The sequence below is a fragment of the Camelus bactrianus genome, chromosome 6 (genome assembly GCF_048773025.1).
Source record: "Camelus bactrianus isolate YW-2024 breed Bactrian camel chromosome 6, ASM4877302v1, whole genome shotgun sequence".
In the NCBI taxonomy this organism is placed as follows: Eukaryota; Metazoa; Chordata; class Mammalia; order Artiodactyla; family Camelidae; genus Camelus; species Camelus bactrianus.
In genome coordinates this window covers 92,229,405-92,246,715 of record NC_133544.1, presented here as the reverse complement: position 1 = coordinate 92,246,715, position 17,311 = coordinate 92,229,405, and the positions used below count along the sequence as shown (strand labels likewise).

The 17,311-nt window shown below is 39.6% G+C and overlaps 1 protein-coding gene across 3 annotated transcripts in view; it reads right to left on the bottom strand.

The window, feature by feature from the left end:
* INTS14 (integrator complex subunit 14) overlaps nucleotides 1-16,590 on the bottom strand; it is a 28,305-nt gene extending 11,715 nt beyond the window's left edge. Inside the window, exons 1-9 of one of the 3 annotated variants that reach the window (XM_010955402.3) lie at nucleotides 16,453-16,590; nucleotides 12,605-12,888; nucleotides 11,137-11,244; nucleotides 8,398-8,553; nucleotides 7,133-7,251; nucleotides 6,545-6,687; nucleotides 4,480-4,572; nucleotides 2,274-2,418; nucleotides 798-931 (exon numbers count right to left, since the gene is read on the bottom strand). In XM_010955402.3, coding sequence (XP_010953704.1) covers nucleotides 798-931; nucleotides 2,274-2,418; nucleotides 4,480-4,572; nucleotides 6,545-6,687; nucleotides 7,133-7,251; nucleotides 8,398-8,553; nucleotides 11,137-11,244; nucleotides 12,605-12,826 — 1,120 coding nt within the window. In that variant the 5' untranslated portion in view covers nucleotides 12,827-12,888; nucleotides 16,453-16,590. Of the gene's footprint in view, nucleotides 1-797; nucleotides 932-2,273; nucleotides 2,419-4,479; nucleotides 4,573-6,544; nucleotides 6,688-7,132; nucleotides 7,252-8,397; nucleotides 8,554-11,136; nucleotides 11,245-12,604; nucleotides 12,889-16,021; nucleotides 16,043-16,158 lie in introns of those variants that run through there. The other 2 variants (XM_010955412.3, XM_045516857.2) reach the window with 2 other exon arrangements.
* Between the last annotated feature and the right edge of the window lie 721 nt (nucleotides 16,591-17,311).

Genomic DNA, 17,311 nt, shown 5'->3' with positions numbered 1-17,311 from the left:
GCTTGGTAGGTGTTCCTGAAATTAAAATGGGTCCAAAGGATCAAGGAGGACACAACAGTTGGAGCCCGAGCACCCAGGAGTACAAAGGCCTCACTCAGGAGGAGTATGGAAACCAGAACAGACTGTTTATGGGGCAAGGGGCGAGAGACAATGATTTCTACAGCAAACGTGCAGAGTTTGGGACTATGACAGAATATCCAGGTGGAGAGGTCCAACTGGGAACTGGAAATATGACACGTAAGTTTCAGGGAGAGATCAAGCAGGACCAGAGTTAGACATTTGAGGGAGTCTGAAACTATAGCAGCTGATGAAACAACCAAGAGAGAATGATAACCCAAGAGAAGAAGGCAAAGAACAACACCTTGGGAAGCATGAGGCAAGAGGAAGTCAAGACAACAAGGGGAAAAAAATGTTGTCAAGGAAAAAAATAAGTACCAGGAGAAAGCAATTTTGGGAAAACAGTTTCACGAAGGAACGGGATTAAATTACCTAGGAATGACTAGGGGTACTTGGGTTGAAAACAGTACACAATGGGAAAAAAAGTTTATGGAGAGCAGCTTTTCGCTCTATGTAGTTAGAGCACCTATACTTCCTTAAAGCAACCTAAATGTTGGTTTCCCTGAGCTGTAAAGTTAACACCAAACTCTCTCGGGGTTCTCCACATATATATCCAGCATCAGAAACCACAGCACACCCATAAGGGAAATCATGCAGCTCTCTGACTGCACAGACAAAGCCATTCAGAACAGCAGAGAGAAAACAGAGTCAAGATAAGTAAAATCTGATCTGGGTTATACCTGAAATAGGACCCAACTGTGCCATTTTCCCTAGCCATGGGAGAGGTTCTGGGCCAGGCTCAAAGAGAGACATCATGAGGTTTGATTTCTTCTTGCTGTCAGCTTGGGAGTAGAGCATTCCATGCCATTCGGGACTAGATGGAGAAAAGATGGAAGATCAGAAGAACGTCAAGCCTGGTACTGTCAAGTTAAATTAGTCTAGCCTGTGTTTTTCTCTCGAGAGACATGGTTTTCAGCTTTGAAATTAGGTGTGTTAATTTTACTAAAGCCAAATCCTAAACCTGAAAATGCATACTGCTGCCCTCTAATATTACCTCTATGTATTACCTCTAATACATAGACATGTATTATCATTCAATTATGTAGATATGGAAATCAAAGGCAGTCTTAAAACAGAAAAAAAAAATCACAAGGGCAGCAAGCAGCTGCAGGGATGGTGAGGAGGAAGGGCTACGACCTAGGTCTTTTTAGCAAATCATTCACACAGCAGCACTCAGAGAAAGCCTCCTAACAAAAAGCACAAAGCCATCACCCAGCTCTGTCCCCACTTCCCAAAGGGCTCCAGTGGATTCTTATGTTCAGAGCCAGTACAAGTAGCTTCAGTACCAAGAAATACAAGAAACTAGTCCCTAATGAGAACTGCATTCTTCTTTTTGGATCAGCTAGTTTTAAGTCAAGCAGAAATGGAGCCGTGCTTCCTCTGAGTACTCCTGACCTCTTGATCTTTCCTACCAATCTCAGGTGCTGACCAGAAGACGATCAGTCACCTCTTCTTCCGTAACAATAGGTATTACAGAAAGGGAAGCAGATAGTTTAAGAAATTCGAGATTCTAGCGAATGTGAAAGCTAGAAGGGCTCTCCTCATAGGGAAGGAATACAGCAGAGAGGTTACGGGTGTGGGCTATGGAGTCAGGACGCATGGGTAAGAATCCTGGCTCTTCCATTTACTAGCTGTGTGACCTTGAGCAAGCACCTCGACTTGCTCTCTAAGCCTCAGCTTCCTCATTTAAGGAATGGGATAATACGGTAACTCCAGTATAGTGTTGTTATGAGGGATTAAAGGAGTTAATATATGTGAAGTGCCTACAGGAGTGCTTGGCAAGTGGTACAATGTTCAATGTCATCAGCATCTTTCTTCATTTAGCTCTACCCCTACCTCCTCGTTTTATAGCTGAGTCGGTGAATACTGCATAAAATGCCATAGCAATTCAGTAACACTGCTTTAACTGACCCCAGGTTTCCCAGGTAAGATGGGGAAAGAGGAAAACTGAGAAAAGATATAATCTAAAATCAACATAATAATCTAGGCAATGATTTAAAGAGCCGTTTACAAGGTGATAGTAGGTGGGAAGGATACGGCAGGGAGAGGAAAAAGGTGACAAGGGCCTTTCTATTCTTTCAGGAAAGTCTGGGAAAAACTTCACCTTGTAAACTGAATCTCTCTTTTACTCAACCAAAGGTAAAACAGTTCCTTACCCTAACTGGACTATTGCCACCATTCCTTCCACTTTCAGGCTGCCGTGGAGCAGGACACAAAAGTTGGGTATTTTGCCTGCGATCTGATTGGCTGAATTTTCATCTTCGTTGTCGTCAGTTATACCAGTACCCACCTCATCACCTTCTGTGAAAAGAAGAGAAAATCGGTCAGGCTGAGATTAGCTACAAAAACCCAGACCCCAATTATATTCTGGGCTGTTTCTAGCCTTGAAAGGAAAGTGAACAAAAAGTTATAAAGAAGATTATAACAAGTAAGAAAGACTCATATTCTGGTTTTCCTATGTCCATATAAAAATCAGTTTTCACATGTTATATAAATTCCATTTATATGAAACATCCAGAATAGGCAAATCTATAGAGATAGAAAGGACATTAGTGGTTACCTGAGGCTGAGAGACATCAGGGTTTGGGGTTCAAAGCTAAAGGGTTTATTTTAGAGGTAGTGAAAATTCTAAAATTCTGATTCTAAAATTGTGATTATGGCTGCACAACTCTGTAAATAAATTAAAAACTACTGAATTGTACACTTTAAATGGGTGAAGTATATGGTATGTGAATTACATTTCAGTGAAGCTGCTACACAAAAAATCAGCTTTCCATGGTTTCTACTAGGACACTAAGCTAGATGCTCTCTGGGGGTTTAAAGTACCAGCTAAACAGAAATACAGACTCAGAGATATCAAGAATTTTCTCAGATGACAGCCTTTAGGATACTGCACAGAACACAGATTACTCTATAAGTTTCTTTTTAAAAATATTATTATTATTATTTTTAATCACAAAGCTTGTGTTTATTTTTCCATGTTGCCATTCACCCTGGACCTGGGTATACATATTTGAACACTAATATAATTGTGAACACACATCACATCATGTTTTACATTTTCATTTAACACTCACAGTTAGTTCTTGGTTGATCCTAGTCTTTGTAATTATGTTTACAACTGCATAAAGACAGAAAGTCACTAAATGATCAACAGACATTGTATTAAAGGAAAAGTGGTCCATTGATACTCAGCGCGTTTCATGGCTGTGAAGCGTATAAGCTTCTGGACTTGCTTCTCCAACTCCAGGTTCTCTCGTACACTCTGCTGAGCAGAGATGAGCAAATCTCTCTATAATTACCTCCCCTCTGGAACTATCTGTGTGCTCAACTTCATTCAAAGATACTCTTATGCAGTAAGAAGAATTTGCCCAGTTTAGCTTGACATTCAATAGCCCTTACAGCATGGCTCCATTCTGCCTTCCCATACTTTTCTTTTCACTGTTCTCCTACACAAACTCTTCATTTTGCCAGTTTTCTTTCTTGGCAACTTATATGGGCATGAAGAATTCCCCCAGGAACTTAGAAATAAGGGAAACCTGGTTGTTATCTATATTAATATCAAAAAATAAGGTAAAGTATAAACACAATGATCACAATGAACCACATGTGGGAACATATCAAAGATTCTGTCTGTGATTGTGTGATAGAGGATTATGGGATACCTAACACTCCAACTGAGATAACTGCTTAAATTGAATGTGATCATAACTCAGTAAGTGGAAACCTGGTTGACTATATACATTTCTTTGAGAAAGCTGGTAAATATAAAGTGGACGGTCAGCCTAGAACAGAGAAAAGAGAATTCGAAAGTGCTAGAGCCTAACATTCTCCAGAGAGACGCTGAATTTGGGAGCTACGACTCTATAATTCCTGGAGAAGCATATATTCTGCAGTAGTGAGGTCTCCCAAGGGCCTGGATTCATCCATTCATTCAAGAATATTTACTGAGTATCTGCTATCTGCCAGGCACAGGTAGAAAACAGATGTGGTTCCTCCTCTTATGAAGCTGTACTCCACACTTATTAGGCAACCTTCTGAGAACTACTGTGGTTTCCCTAGCATGCTCCTACAGGGAAAGGAAGAGCCCAGGATGAGGGACTAAGCAGTCTCATCTCTACAGAGAGATGCCTAAACAAAGCAGCACATGATAAATGTCACAATGCTTTTCACAATCATAAAGCAGCAGAATTAGTTTAACATATTAGGCAATATTCCATTAAAAAAAAATCCAATCTAGCCCCGTAACTATTTCTTTCCCCCATATTCTGCAGAATGGGATATTCTACTATCTAACATTGAAGAATAATTTTAGATAATAAGATGCTTCATATGTATCACCAGAACAGGAAGAGCCCTCACCTTTGTTAAGTGCTATAGGTAGGACCAGATGTCTGGACAGAACTGGGGGACTTGAAATATCAGCAATGTCAATAAATCCCACTATTTCCAAATCTGAAAAGAAAGAATTAAAAGAGAATTAATCTGTGCTATGGGAAAGTACATTACTTTCCATGTACTAGATTTCATATACATAATGTTTAGGTGGAAAATTCAAATATGATGACTAGGAAGGTTATTAAAAGTTTCTCTGAATGACTCTAATACTTTACATTTTAAGTAACTTAGAAAATAAGGATAACTGTCTTTTATTTAATGGATTTAAGTTATATGACAATTAGACTTTATTTTTATGAGGCTAGGTCCTCAGCCCAGGCAAAACTTAAAGGTCAAGCCCTTCTGCATAGTCAGGGATGTTCAGGTCACCAGAGGGCGTCGCAGTCAAACACTTTCACAACAACTGCAAGCAGCTATCCTTGGAGGGTAAGGCTATTGCATTAAACACATTTATTCCATTAAACACATTTCCCTAAGAAATACATTCTTTACAAAACCAAGGTAGCAGTCTATATACAACAGTGGTTTCTTTGCTTTACAGAAGCTGTAATAAAGACCAAAAATATTTGTTGAAAATATCAAATAAGTTCAAAAAAAAAAGTTGTAACCCAAAGTACTTCCTAAAAGTTTTTTTCTGATTATACAAGCAGTATACAAACTTTTAAACACTAAAAACTATAAAGTAGAAAAATAATGTCATTCATTATTCATCATCAAAGGAAACCTCTATTAATATTTTATGGAACTGCTTTTTAGTCTTTCTTCTAGGCATACACTCATAGTCTCAAAAGAATTTTTAAAAAAATCAAGATCATGGTGAGTACAAGGTACTTCTAATACATCAGAAAATCTTCTCTGGAGCTCTGCTGTCATAACGTTCCTTAGCTAAGTAACAAATGAATCAGCATAAGCAGTTATATATTTTTCATTTGAGTAGGAAAAAAGCCTACATTTTAAAGAGGTTTAAATGTAAGGTATAACAAGGATCTTGGACTAAAAGTTTATATGGGAAAGAAAGGATCAAAGTTACTCATCAAAAAAGGATGGGAGGGAAGTGGGATCTGACTGGTTTGAAGGCAACATTACATTTGGTACTGCTTAATACACTGCTGTCAAGTCACAGTGAAAAGGATGAATGCCCTACTTCCAGAGAGCTAGGAGCTAAAGGCACAGGAAATAAACAGCCTGTGCACAGCCCTTCACTCAGAAAGTCCTTAAAATCTATACACCTAAGGAAGAAACAAATTTTAATTTAAAAAATTTAATTTTAATCATTTAATTTTAATTTTAATCATTTGTTGACTGAACAATTACCTAGTGAACACCTGCTAAGCACCAGGCACTATGCTAGGCACACCAGTGCTAGGCACTGGTGACTGAAACAGTGATGGTTCAGCATGTACCCACCACTCAAGGGGTCCACCCACCAACATGAGACAACTCTCTTCTCTACTACCCCTTGTTACTTTTAACTTCTGGCTTTGCCAGCTTACCTAAGCATAGCACCGGCAACATGAGCCAGGTAAAAGCCAAAGTGCATTACTTTCTTCCAGTCTTAATACAAGGAGCAGGATTAGAAAGGACAGTGTATCAGAGCTGAGACCTGAGAGACTACCATTCACCTAGAGACTCCACACTGCTAGCCAATAAGAACCAGAGTGTCTTGTCCAGGGTCACAAAGGAAGACCCACACAGCCAAGTCCAGAAGCTAGCTAGCCCTTCATATATGATCTTAATTATGATGCTATTCAGTCTTACTGACTCTATTAAGAACAGCCTCAAGGACTGCAATGCCAGTACACCTGGCCTTGATTTCCAACTCTCATAATTTGTGGTTACAATGATCTAAGATTGGAATTTAACTCATGACCTCACTATGAAAGACCACTAATCTGCCACCCCTTTGGCAATGCACCCTCCCATGCAAAGTGTACTGACATTTCTTTTCAACCCTCCCGGACAGAGAAAAGTAAAAGTCAGGAGTTAGAAGAACTAAGAAGGAAGTTTAAAAAAAAAAAAAAAAAGTTACCTGTGTTAATGACTTTAGGGATAGGATCAATTTCTTCATCTACAACAAAAGGTTCTGGCCTGGGGAAAACTTGCACATCAGCAGTTAGGTGGCCACACTTGAGGACAGCGTGGAAAGGTGTGTATGCCAGATCTATCAGTTTTCTAGAATATGATGATTATTTGTTATAGAAAGAAAAAAAATACAACTTTTTCAAGTATTTTTTTCAAAATGCTAAGCTTCTTTTCCTTTCAGGCTGACTCCAAAACTATGTATGATCTGACCATTTGTGAGACAGAACAAAATCTAACATTTTTGGTGAGAGGTTTCAATTCTGAAAAACCCAAAAGCAAGTTAATTTTTGAAATTACTGAGTTGTTATAAGGAAATCAATGCCTATAGGCACTAGAGTTAGTCATGCCTAACTTAAAAGGGAATGAACTTTTAAAAATTACTACCACCAATCATTTTCTCTGAAAAATGTGCAACTTGGAGAAAACAAAATGACACAATTAGGAATAGTAAAATAGGTATTATTGCTTGATACCAAATTATAATGCTGGATTGTAAGAAGGCAAATAAAAAAAAAAGCTCAAAGTATATACTCACCCAAACATAGACTGTACATTTTTCAAGCACAGGGGACCATCGATAGTAAAAATCTGCCCTTCACCATTGTTTAAATCTATGAGACGTTCAAGGCAATCCAAGGAATCAGTGCTCTGAAGCTACAAAGCAAACAGATGATCCTTTCAAAGTGGCATAAAAATGCTAGATTATCATCAGCTCATCAAGGTCACTCCCATCACAGTAACACAGGCAATAAATAACGAAAATGATTTTTTTTTTAACAACCTGAGAAGGAAAATAACTGTAGCAAATTTGACTCAAGGTTAGCAAAGAGGAATGTTATATAAAATGATACCAGCAGAGCTATTCGTTCGAAGTAGTTTTGCAAAGATTCAGAGGTGACCACAGTTGGTATTCACACAATTTATCTTCCTTTCCAAGTGTTTCTAACATCTTTTGGTAAGAACCAACATTATATATATTTTACAGACAGAAAAACTGAGGTGAAGAAAGGTTAACTTTCCCAAATAAGTGGGAAAACCAAGAAGTAGAGTTTAATAAAACACACATCAGAGTAATGCTACTTGACAAAAAAAAAAAAAAGAAGAAGAAGAAGAAAAAGAAAAAGAAAAATCAAAGCACACTTCTGTCAACATTTCTGGTGCAAAGGACATTAGAATTGCTAAGTGAAGTATCTAACACTAAAAGAACATTGTGACTCCAGCATCTGAAGAAACTGTGTGGGAAGTGGGATGGATTACAACTCCAGCTATGCATCCTGAGATGGGGCAACACTCTGTACTTTAGGAGAGCATTTGAGACCTAGAGATTTTTCAAATTGAAGGTTTGTGGCAACCCTGCGTATAGCAAGTCTACTGGCATCATTTTTCGAACAGCATTTACCCAATTTGTCTCTGTGTCATATTTTAGAAATTCTTGCAATATTTCAAACCCTCCACCAGCAAAAAGATTACAATTTGCTCAAGGTTCAGATGATGGCTAGCATTTTTTAGCAATAAAATATTTTTTAATTAAGGTAAGTACATTGTTGTTTTAGACAATGCTACTGCACACTTAATAGACTACATGAGAGTGTAAATGTAACTTCTATATGCATTGGGGAAGCAAGAAATTCATGTGACTCCTTTACTGCTATACTTAATTTATTGCGGTGCTCTGGAAGGGAGCCTGCAATAGCTCTGAGGCATGCCTGTATACGTAACACTAATGGAATATACTAAAACATAAACTGAGTCCTAAAATGCATCTAATCAAACTACAAAGAACTTAGTAAAAAGCATTACCTCCTCCAGATTTGCCATGCACATGATGTACAACTTGGACGGGAAAGGAAAAGGCAGTGGGAACCTGTTGCTCTCACTGCGCTGGCTGTGAGTAGCTAGGGAGTGCCGCAGTGACCCTCTGCCGATGCCGAGACAGCCGTCCGTCACCAGAACAACCTGTGTGCAAAAAGTGAGAGGAGCTTCATTCATGAAATAACATACTGATTGAAAGCAGTCTCGTTCGGCAATGTTTTCACTTCACTTCTCCCTGACTGCATTTACACTGAAAACTGTACCTCTGCGGGGATACATGTGGATAAACCTCAACATTTTTGTCAAGTGAAAGATGACAGACACATTGTATGATTCTATATATATAGGAAGTTCCAGAATAGGTAAAACAAAACTAAGTCAAATGAGGGTTGGGGGACATGGTGGGATACTGAGTAGGAAGGGACATGAGGAAACTTGAAGAGTAATGAAAACGTTCTGTATCTTACTTGGAGGAGTGGCCACACAGGTGTATACATTTGTCAAGACTCAGTTAATTGTGCGCTTAAGATCTATTCACGTTACTGTATTTTATCTAATTAAATCTAAACAGAAAAGCACCTATCTATAAACATTTAAAAAAAAAAGGACAAAACCATTCATTACCAATTCTTAGTCAATTGTCTTAAAACTAGGACCCTATCTCTTAGACAGGGAGCAGGCATCTAAGACACTGGTGTCAAAAATGGCATAAGGACCTATTTTATGTGTGTCCCTAGGAAGTACCTGCGCAGGAGTCTGAAATCTGAACTTTGACACTTTATTTTCAAAGACGACAAACTTTACCCCTGGTCAACTAAAATAACAACTACTTTACACATGCATTTATAAAAGCCATTTAACTAGACATGGACAAGACCTTAAAAATACATTCTTAATCAACCTATAATTTTTAAAGGCTTTCACAATATGCCAACAATAGATGTTAGTAACAAATCATTTTCCTTTTCCTCATTGCTTCAAAGCAATCCTGTGTAGGGGGGACATTCCAAGCAACCCAGGGGAGGATTATTTTTGCTCTCCCTAGCCTAGCCTAGTAACTTGAAAATAGCAGGCCAGTAAGGCAGTATTATGTGGTTGCACTGTGTGATGTGCCAAGATCGGCACTCAATTCTAAAGCCCAAAAATGCTTCACAGAGGTCCTCTGGAGAGATGTCATTTTTGGGGAAGACAGACAAGGCAATTTCCTCTTCTAGGTACCAACAACTGCTATATGACGATTTACTTTTGCCATTAGCTTTTTCAGATGTTGTGTGACAATGAAATATTTCACATAATGTCAAAATGAGACAGACTGTACACAGATAATGAAGACATAGTCCAGGTCTCTAAAAACTTGGTTAAAAATATTCCACATTAAAACAAATCCATCTGATGGTAACTGATTATAAAAACAATCATCAATAATTTCCACTGTGTTTTGGATCTGGTTCACCCCAAAATTCATCAAGCAAGTCTAAGTGGATTCAGGCCCCGGCCCTTGCCCCTAGGGTATAGTACATCTCAAATTCAGATTCCTCCTTTTTGCAAAGGAAGAAAAAAACATTAAAAGGCAGAAGTCTGCATGGTGCACAAGGTCTGGCTCTTACATATTTTCTGAGTTTTTTCTCTAAAACCACTGAAGTAGCAAGTGAAACTACGACCTGCTAGCTTCCAGCTGAGAAGATACTGACAACAAAATTTCATTCATTCAGTATATTGTCAGGAAACTGACAGTCTGTGTGCATGGATTTACCAAATAATGTTTATGAAGTAGGTGTCAAAGATTTCAATTTCTGAAAAGAAACTGATCAAAAGGTATTTACAGGCTTTTTCAGCAAGTGTCCACTAAAGTGATTCGATTTGATTTAACCTTTTTAGTAGTAGCTCAGGGTCTTCACTAACCCGTGAGTTCATACTCTATAGAACAGGGTGGTTTTACCCTGTTTTTTTAAGAAAAAACAACTTGAAAAAAAAAAGCTAGGTTTATTGAGGCATAAATTTACATGCAATAAAACTCACCCTTTTGAGTATATAGTTCTGAGTGCCAATAAGTGCATTCAGTGATGTCAGCTGAGGAGGTTCCACAGACACCTGCAAAGCCTAAACTACAGAAAAAGCTTGCTGACTCCTGTTGTAGATTATCATGATTTTCCTTTTTAGCAATTTTTGTTTTCTCCTTTAAAATACGTTACGACGTCTCAAAGCACCTGTTTATAGCAAACTTCCAACTGCTACTATTCTGCTTTGATTTGATGCTAATAGGGACCTATTGTGGACCCTAAGGGCAACAGATTTTATGACATTTATGTGCCTCAGTTTTCAGACAACTCAGATAGTTGAGGTTAAAAGTTCGCTGAATAAATGCTACGCTGAAATAATGATGACAGACTATATTGTACTGATGTTCACAATTCTATCACTCAAAATTATAATCACCTCTTCCAGGGAGTATTCTAAAATTCCACACTGAGCCCTTTGGGTTTTATACAAACAATACTAGTTTGCAATAAGTCAATTTACTAGGAGGATGCCTTCCTTAAGGCAAAATTGTGTTGCTTTCTGAGTATATTAGTGTTGATTTAGTGCCTTCTTTCAAAAAGATACCAATAGTGTATAACACAGTATGTGGAAATTAAAATGCATGCTGTGTCAGAGCCCACAGAAAACTGAAGTACCTCAGTGATTAATGTTTTTAACTTAGGGCAAAGAAAAAGAATTGATCATTACCTGACAAGGAATTGCACCACCCCATTCTTGCTGAACAATATTGCAAACACCAACTAATGCAGACTCCAAGCAGGTTTTATCATAATCATCCATGTTACTTAGTGCTTCCTGATTGAATGAAAGATAAAATTGCTCATTATTCTTTATTGTTTCAATTTGTTATAGAAAAAAATATAAACTATTCAAAGCATAAATGTCACAGGGGACACTGTGTTTTAGAGAGCCAAAAGTGTAAGTTCTTAAAGAAAAATGGTAAAACAGACTTCCTCAGCTATAAAGGATAATTAAAAGAGCTTCCCTTTATTCTGTCTTCTTATCAAGTGAGAGTGAACAGTCCATCAAGTTTACATCTTTAGAAGTGGATATTGAAGGAAATACTTAAAATGAAAAACTTTTAAACACCACAAAAATGACAAAATGTACTGAGCACTATGTCCTAAACACCATTATAGGCATTTTATAAGCATTTAATCATGACAACATCCTATAAGGTATAGATTATTAACCTATTTTTAAAATGAGGAAACTAAGGTACAGAATGATTAGGATCTTATGCCTAGAAGTGGCAGAGTCTAGATGTGAACCCAGTCAGTCTGACCCCAGGACATCTGATCTTAACCATTACTCTGCACTACTATATAGTAATTCTCCAAATTTCAGAACTGCTGAATATCCAAGATCCTTTGTTGACCCACTTATAAGAAATCTAGTGCAACTAAAAAAAAAAAAAAAAAGCTTTGAGTCACTTTTAAAAAAGTGATAATAAAAGGAATGATTTAACACAATTTTATTACTTGTATTTAAAAAAGCAAACTACACTGTTCCTGAATTTCTAAACTGCCTAGCAATGAGTAAACTGTTCATTTTAATTCCACAAACACTTACTGACTGCTCACTATGGGCAAGGCACTGTGCTAGGCATTGTTGGAAATATTAATTTAGAGATGTCAAAAAGTAAATTCTCTGGCATATCGCAGGTAACACCTCTGAAAGATAATACCTATCACTCAAAGTTTTAAAATGATGGCTTCTTGGCATCTGAAAATCAAAGGCTATTTGTTGGGGAGGAAACATACTCTTGAATTACTCTAGAATTAGGTTTTTTGTCAGGAAGGGCTATTTTTCATCTCAAGTTTTATAAGAAAGTAAAAAAGAGCAAAGTGTTGAATCTAAAGATCTTGAACTTTAGGGTATTGGGCACTACATCCTGAGATGCTCCCTTTCCACAAAGAATTCCTGAAAATCAAGAACAGAGACTGGCAACAACTCACAGCTCTAACTCATAAGTTCTACCAAAGGAATAAGGCCTGCTGGTTGTGATCCTTGCTTTACAGTTACACTCAGATATTATACACATAGACTTATCATTAAATAATTCCAAGTTCTAACTATTCAGTGCAATATGATAACACTGTTTTCCTTCCTACAGATTTGGGCCTTGTACATATAAACTCATTCCTTTTTGTACCTGTAGGGTATTATAATCTCTTGTGAAGGGAACCATCAGCTCCCAGAGGGATGAAAAAACCACCAGAGCTGTGAACTCAAGCTTGTAATTTGTGGCCATGTGTTCAAACAGCATCGTCAAACCATGGGCTGCCAGGTGCTTGCGCTGATATTCCTCAGACCCCTCGATCGACACAGGTCGGGTCATGGAAAGGGACACGTCCATTACCACCACTGTTGGCATGATGAATGTGATCCCAATGTTCCCAATCAGAATGCAAACAGACAGCTAAAGAGAGACAAATGCTGTAGAAAATAAATATGATTAGGTCTTACATGTCATGGAGGGGAAAAAAAAGTATTCTTTTTTTCACCAAAATCTTAACCAAACTTTCCAGAAATAAGTGAAGGCAAACTCCATTTAAGTTGAGGTGAGGGCAACACTGCAGAGAAGTTAGTGTGGGGGAAGGAAGCAGCTTAGCTCGCTGTGAGGGCCACTCCTAGAATCACCCACTCAATGGCCATAAATCAAGGACAACCTGAAGTATTTTTAATAAAAAAACATTAAATCGGGTGGCCCCTGACTTGAATACTTTCCAATCTTATACAACTTAATATAACAAACACTCCTGCATCACCTCTCCAACACTTAATTTACTAAGGAACATTTCTAGTTCTCTTATGGTGGTGCTTTCTGATAATCAACCATTCTTTTTGGGAACCATCACTATCTTACTCAATACAGCAGTGTTTATGCAAGTGTTTGCTGAATTATCCAGTTGCTTGATGCCCTTTTAAAAAAATTAAAATAAATGCAAAATATAAAAATGAAAGGGCTAGAAAAGTCATAATCCAAAGTAGAAAAGCTGGAAATCATTAAGCAGGACAAAAAGCAACAAACTTCTGGCCTCAGTGCTACTCACTGTAAATAAATGAGGCAATAGTGCTTTAATGTGAAAGAAAAGAACAAAATAAAGAATATGACAGCTGATATCATCTTATGAAATTGTGTATAAAAGTCAAAATGTAGAAGAAATGGAGAAAACAAAGAGTTCTCTAAAATTATAGATTGAGAATGACCATGAAGAAAACATTTCTGTGCTCAAAAATAAAGGAAAAAAGTTCACAGATACAGACTTGCTCTTGGGGACACAGCTTGCTGCTACTCTACTATTAAGCAAACTATAGTCTATTGACACAATGAAATATCAGATAGCTATAAATAAATGACACATATGCAGAGATCAGAAATATTTATAAAAGCATTAGTAACTGAGAAAAGAAGGTCACAGGATTGTCTGTATACACTGATTACAACTTCATAAAAATCACATTGCATATATACAATTAGGGAAGACTGAGGATGGACATAAACATGTTAGAAATTTAATGTCCACTAATTTCCTTTTTGGAATTTGCTTCGAAACACTTAACAGTGGCCAGAATGCTTGTTTTAGCACAGTGTTTAGGAAGGTATTCCACTTGTAAGTAGACTGCTGGTATCTCAGAACATATTGATTCATGGAAACAATGTTATAAATGGGGATCAGGGACTCAAGTCAAGTAGAAAAAGCCCTTTTACCACATAATAGCCTGAGATACATTTCAAATACAATAATGCCTCATGTATCCAACATCAATAAAGATTAAACCCAAGATATAAATTACTCTTCTAGATTCTTTAGAATTCCAAAATGTTTAACTATTTTGATAGAAACAATTAAAATGTGCACCCGTCCGCCTCATTGAACTCGGAGTGCTATACATAATTCAGTCCCTCATGATGACTTGGCATCACCACTCTAAACACCAGTACTGCTCAGCACACTGCCACCCTGATGTTTTATGTTACACCAGCATTCTTCCCAAGTGTGTGCTGCAGAACACTGTCCTGGAGGGATGCTCCAAGGAAAATGAGTTCAGGTCTTATTAGAGACACTGAGAAACACTACAGCAAAGAATACAGTTTAATTTGCTAACTTGGTGTTTACCATTTAACCCTTCTCTAATAATTACTGTTAAGTCCCATGTAACAAGTATCATATAAAACATCCCCAGAAACACTGACTTGTACTCAAGGGATCCAGGCTGTCGTGCTGTTTTGGTGCCTCCTCCTTAAAATTAATTTTGGACCATCAGTTTGCATTCCCCTTTTCTCAGTAATCTCCTGTAATCATCCTCCCTGTTTCCAATTTGCTGCTTCTTGGCTACCATGAGCTGGAAAGCCAGGTAATCCAGCTTGTTAAAACTGTGTTCAAAGTCAGAGTTAATAGGCTCTGAGAGCCTGTGAGTTTCTTCTGGTGTCAAATGCATGAGCTTAGGTGTATAACCTTGTACCATTTTATCTACTCAGTCTTTCTCAGATCCTTTCTGAGTCTCAGCTGTGTTGTTCAAGAAGTAAGGTCCTGTGTAATATTGGTTCAACTACAATACATTAGACCATAAGCTCACTAAAGGTGGTGACTATGTCAGATTTTGCCCACCAATGTCTCCTCAGAACCTATCAAGGCAACTAGCACATAGTAACATGCTTGACAAATACATATAATGACTAATGAACTACCCATTAGCAGAACTACCAGTTATAACGCCAATTCTTTGGCAAAATATATTATAAATTTTAACTCTGGACACCAGAAATACACTTCCTCCTTGCCTCATTCAAGAGGTATCAGGGATCCCTGTGCCTCTGCTCATATCCAGCTCACGTGGTATTTCCACTCATGTATAGAGGCCCTAAGTTACTGAAAGTTGGGGTCATGGGGATTACTAGCTTTACCTTTTAGGATAATGGCAAATGGGATACACAGATACAGACCAGATATAAGAAAGCACTTCCACCCCATGAAATCAACTGTAATACTGGAATGGATGATCATAGCTGGCAGGCTTGCCTTCTGGGAAGACATCTCTGGAGGTGGCTCCTTCTTCTGACTGATGCATTTGTGTCCACCCCCAAACACACCTCCTTAACAATGGCGAAGTCATGGGAAATCAATTTAGAACTCAGGTTGTAAGAACAGAAGTAAAAGACAGAACTTAATGTTCTTGAATGGTTCACTCAAGTAGACTAGGCCTGATTAAATAAAAAAAAAAAAATCCCTGCTCAGACAGTCCAGCAATTTTGTGAGAACAGTATGTTATTGGTCACTTGAGTTGATTCTTACTCTCGAATCCTCCACACACACACACCTTTCCCGTAAGTACTGTCTACCTACAATGCTTAAGACAACTAGTGGTCTTCTTTCTTAAGAATAGTCTAGTCCTGAGAATAGCTCTTAGCCCCCTGATTTGGCCTTAAATCCCAAGTCTCTATCAGCTACACACTTAATAGTTCTTTCCTGAAGGTGACAATTAGCTCATTCATAAAGAACTGAGTCTCAGCAGTTTCGCTCTCAAAGCGTGATTCCGCTCAAATTTCTCGGGAAGCACTACCTACTCAGGTTTCCCCATCAGCGTGACTTCCCGTGGCCGGACGAATGCTTCCCGCATTCTCAGACTTCATCTTTCAACTGCCAGCCTAGAAACACAGAACTCCTGCATTTGGATCGCGTCTCCCGGGGGATGTATTTTTACCTTAAAATCAGTCAAAAATTTTTGACATCTGGAAATCTCTTATGGGACGAGAGGGCGAAGGGGGCCTTGGCAAGGGGCCGAAATCGTGGTGTTTATGCGGAGCGGAGATCCGGAGCCGCACAACATGGGGAGGCCGGGGGCAATGCCCCGGAACTGGCGCCGCACAGATGGCGCGGAGCGGCCTCCGGGAAGGCCAGGCGTTGGCCGCGCGTTGGGCCCCCTCCTCTGACCCCTTCCTTGCAGCTGCAACAAACATTCAAAGACAGCCCAGGGTCTCCGGCCTCCCCAACTCACCCCGCGCCCATCACCGGCCCAGTCCGTCCGCATAAACTTTCCGGCCGCGCGCCGAGGCCGGAACTATGGGGCCGCGTGACCAAGGGGAACTCGGCGCCGGGGCTGCGCGAGGCGCTTGGGGCGGGGCTCAAGGAGTCTGTGGGCGGGGCTCAAGGAGTCTGTGGGCGGGGCGCTGACTCAGCTGAGACGCTACTCAGCGGAGACGCAGCTCCGCGCGTTTTGCTCCGCGCGTCTCTCCACAGGGGTTTACCCGCGACGACCGACTCCCTTCGACTCCCCAGCTTCGCTGGACCGGCGCTGTCCCCGCCTCTTCCCTCCCCTCCTCCCCATTCTCGGGCTCTTCCTCCATTTACTTCTGGCCCTCAGCCCACCTCCCTTTCGTTGACCCGTGGGCCTCACCTGCCCGGGTAACCCAGTGACCTCTCCACAACTCTGCCTCCTCGCTCACCTGGGCCCGTTGGTGCACCAGCCAGACCCTCACCGATACTTGCTCCTCTTCCCCGTCTCTCGTCAGACCCCATACGCATATCCTCTGAACCAGTTGACAGAATCCTCTTCCTGCTCTTTTAAAACTAGAATTCCCGCCTGAGGCGTGCTCATACTAAGCGCGATGTATATTTTTTGGAGCTGACCTGAGCCATTTTCCACGTCAAGACTTTTCCTCTTGGATGCTCAGTCTGGATGCTCACTTTATCCCCCCACCCCTTTGAGGGAAGCAGAGAGAGGGTTCAGTCAGTTCCCCTGCCCTGAAAGGTGCGCTGGTGAGGGATTTGCACTCAGGCTTTGCGGTGAGGCACCGTTCGCCCTGCTTACCTCACCTTTGACCACCTGGTGTCCCCACAGCAGCCTATGCCTCAGC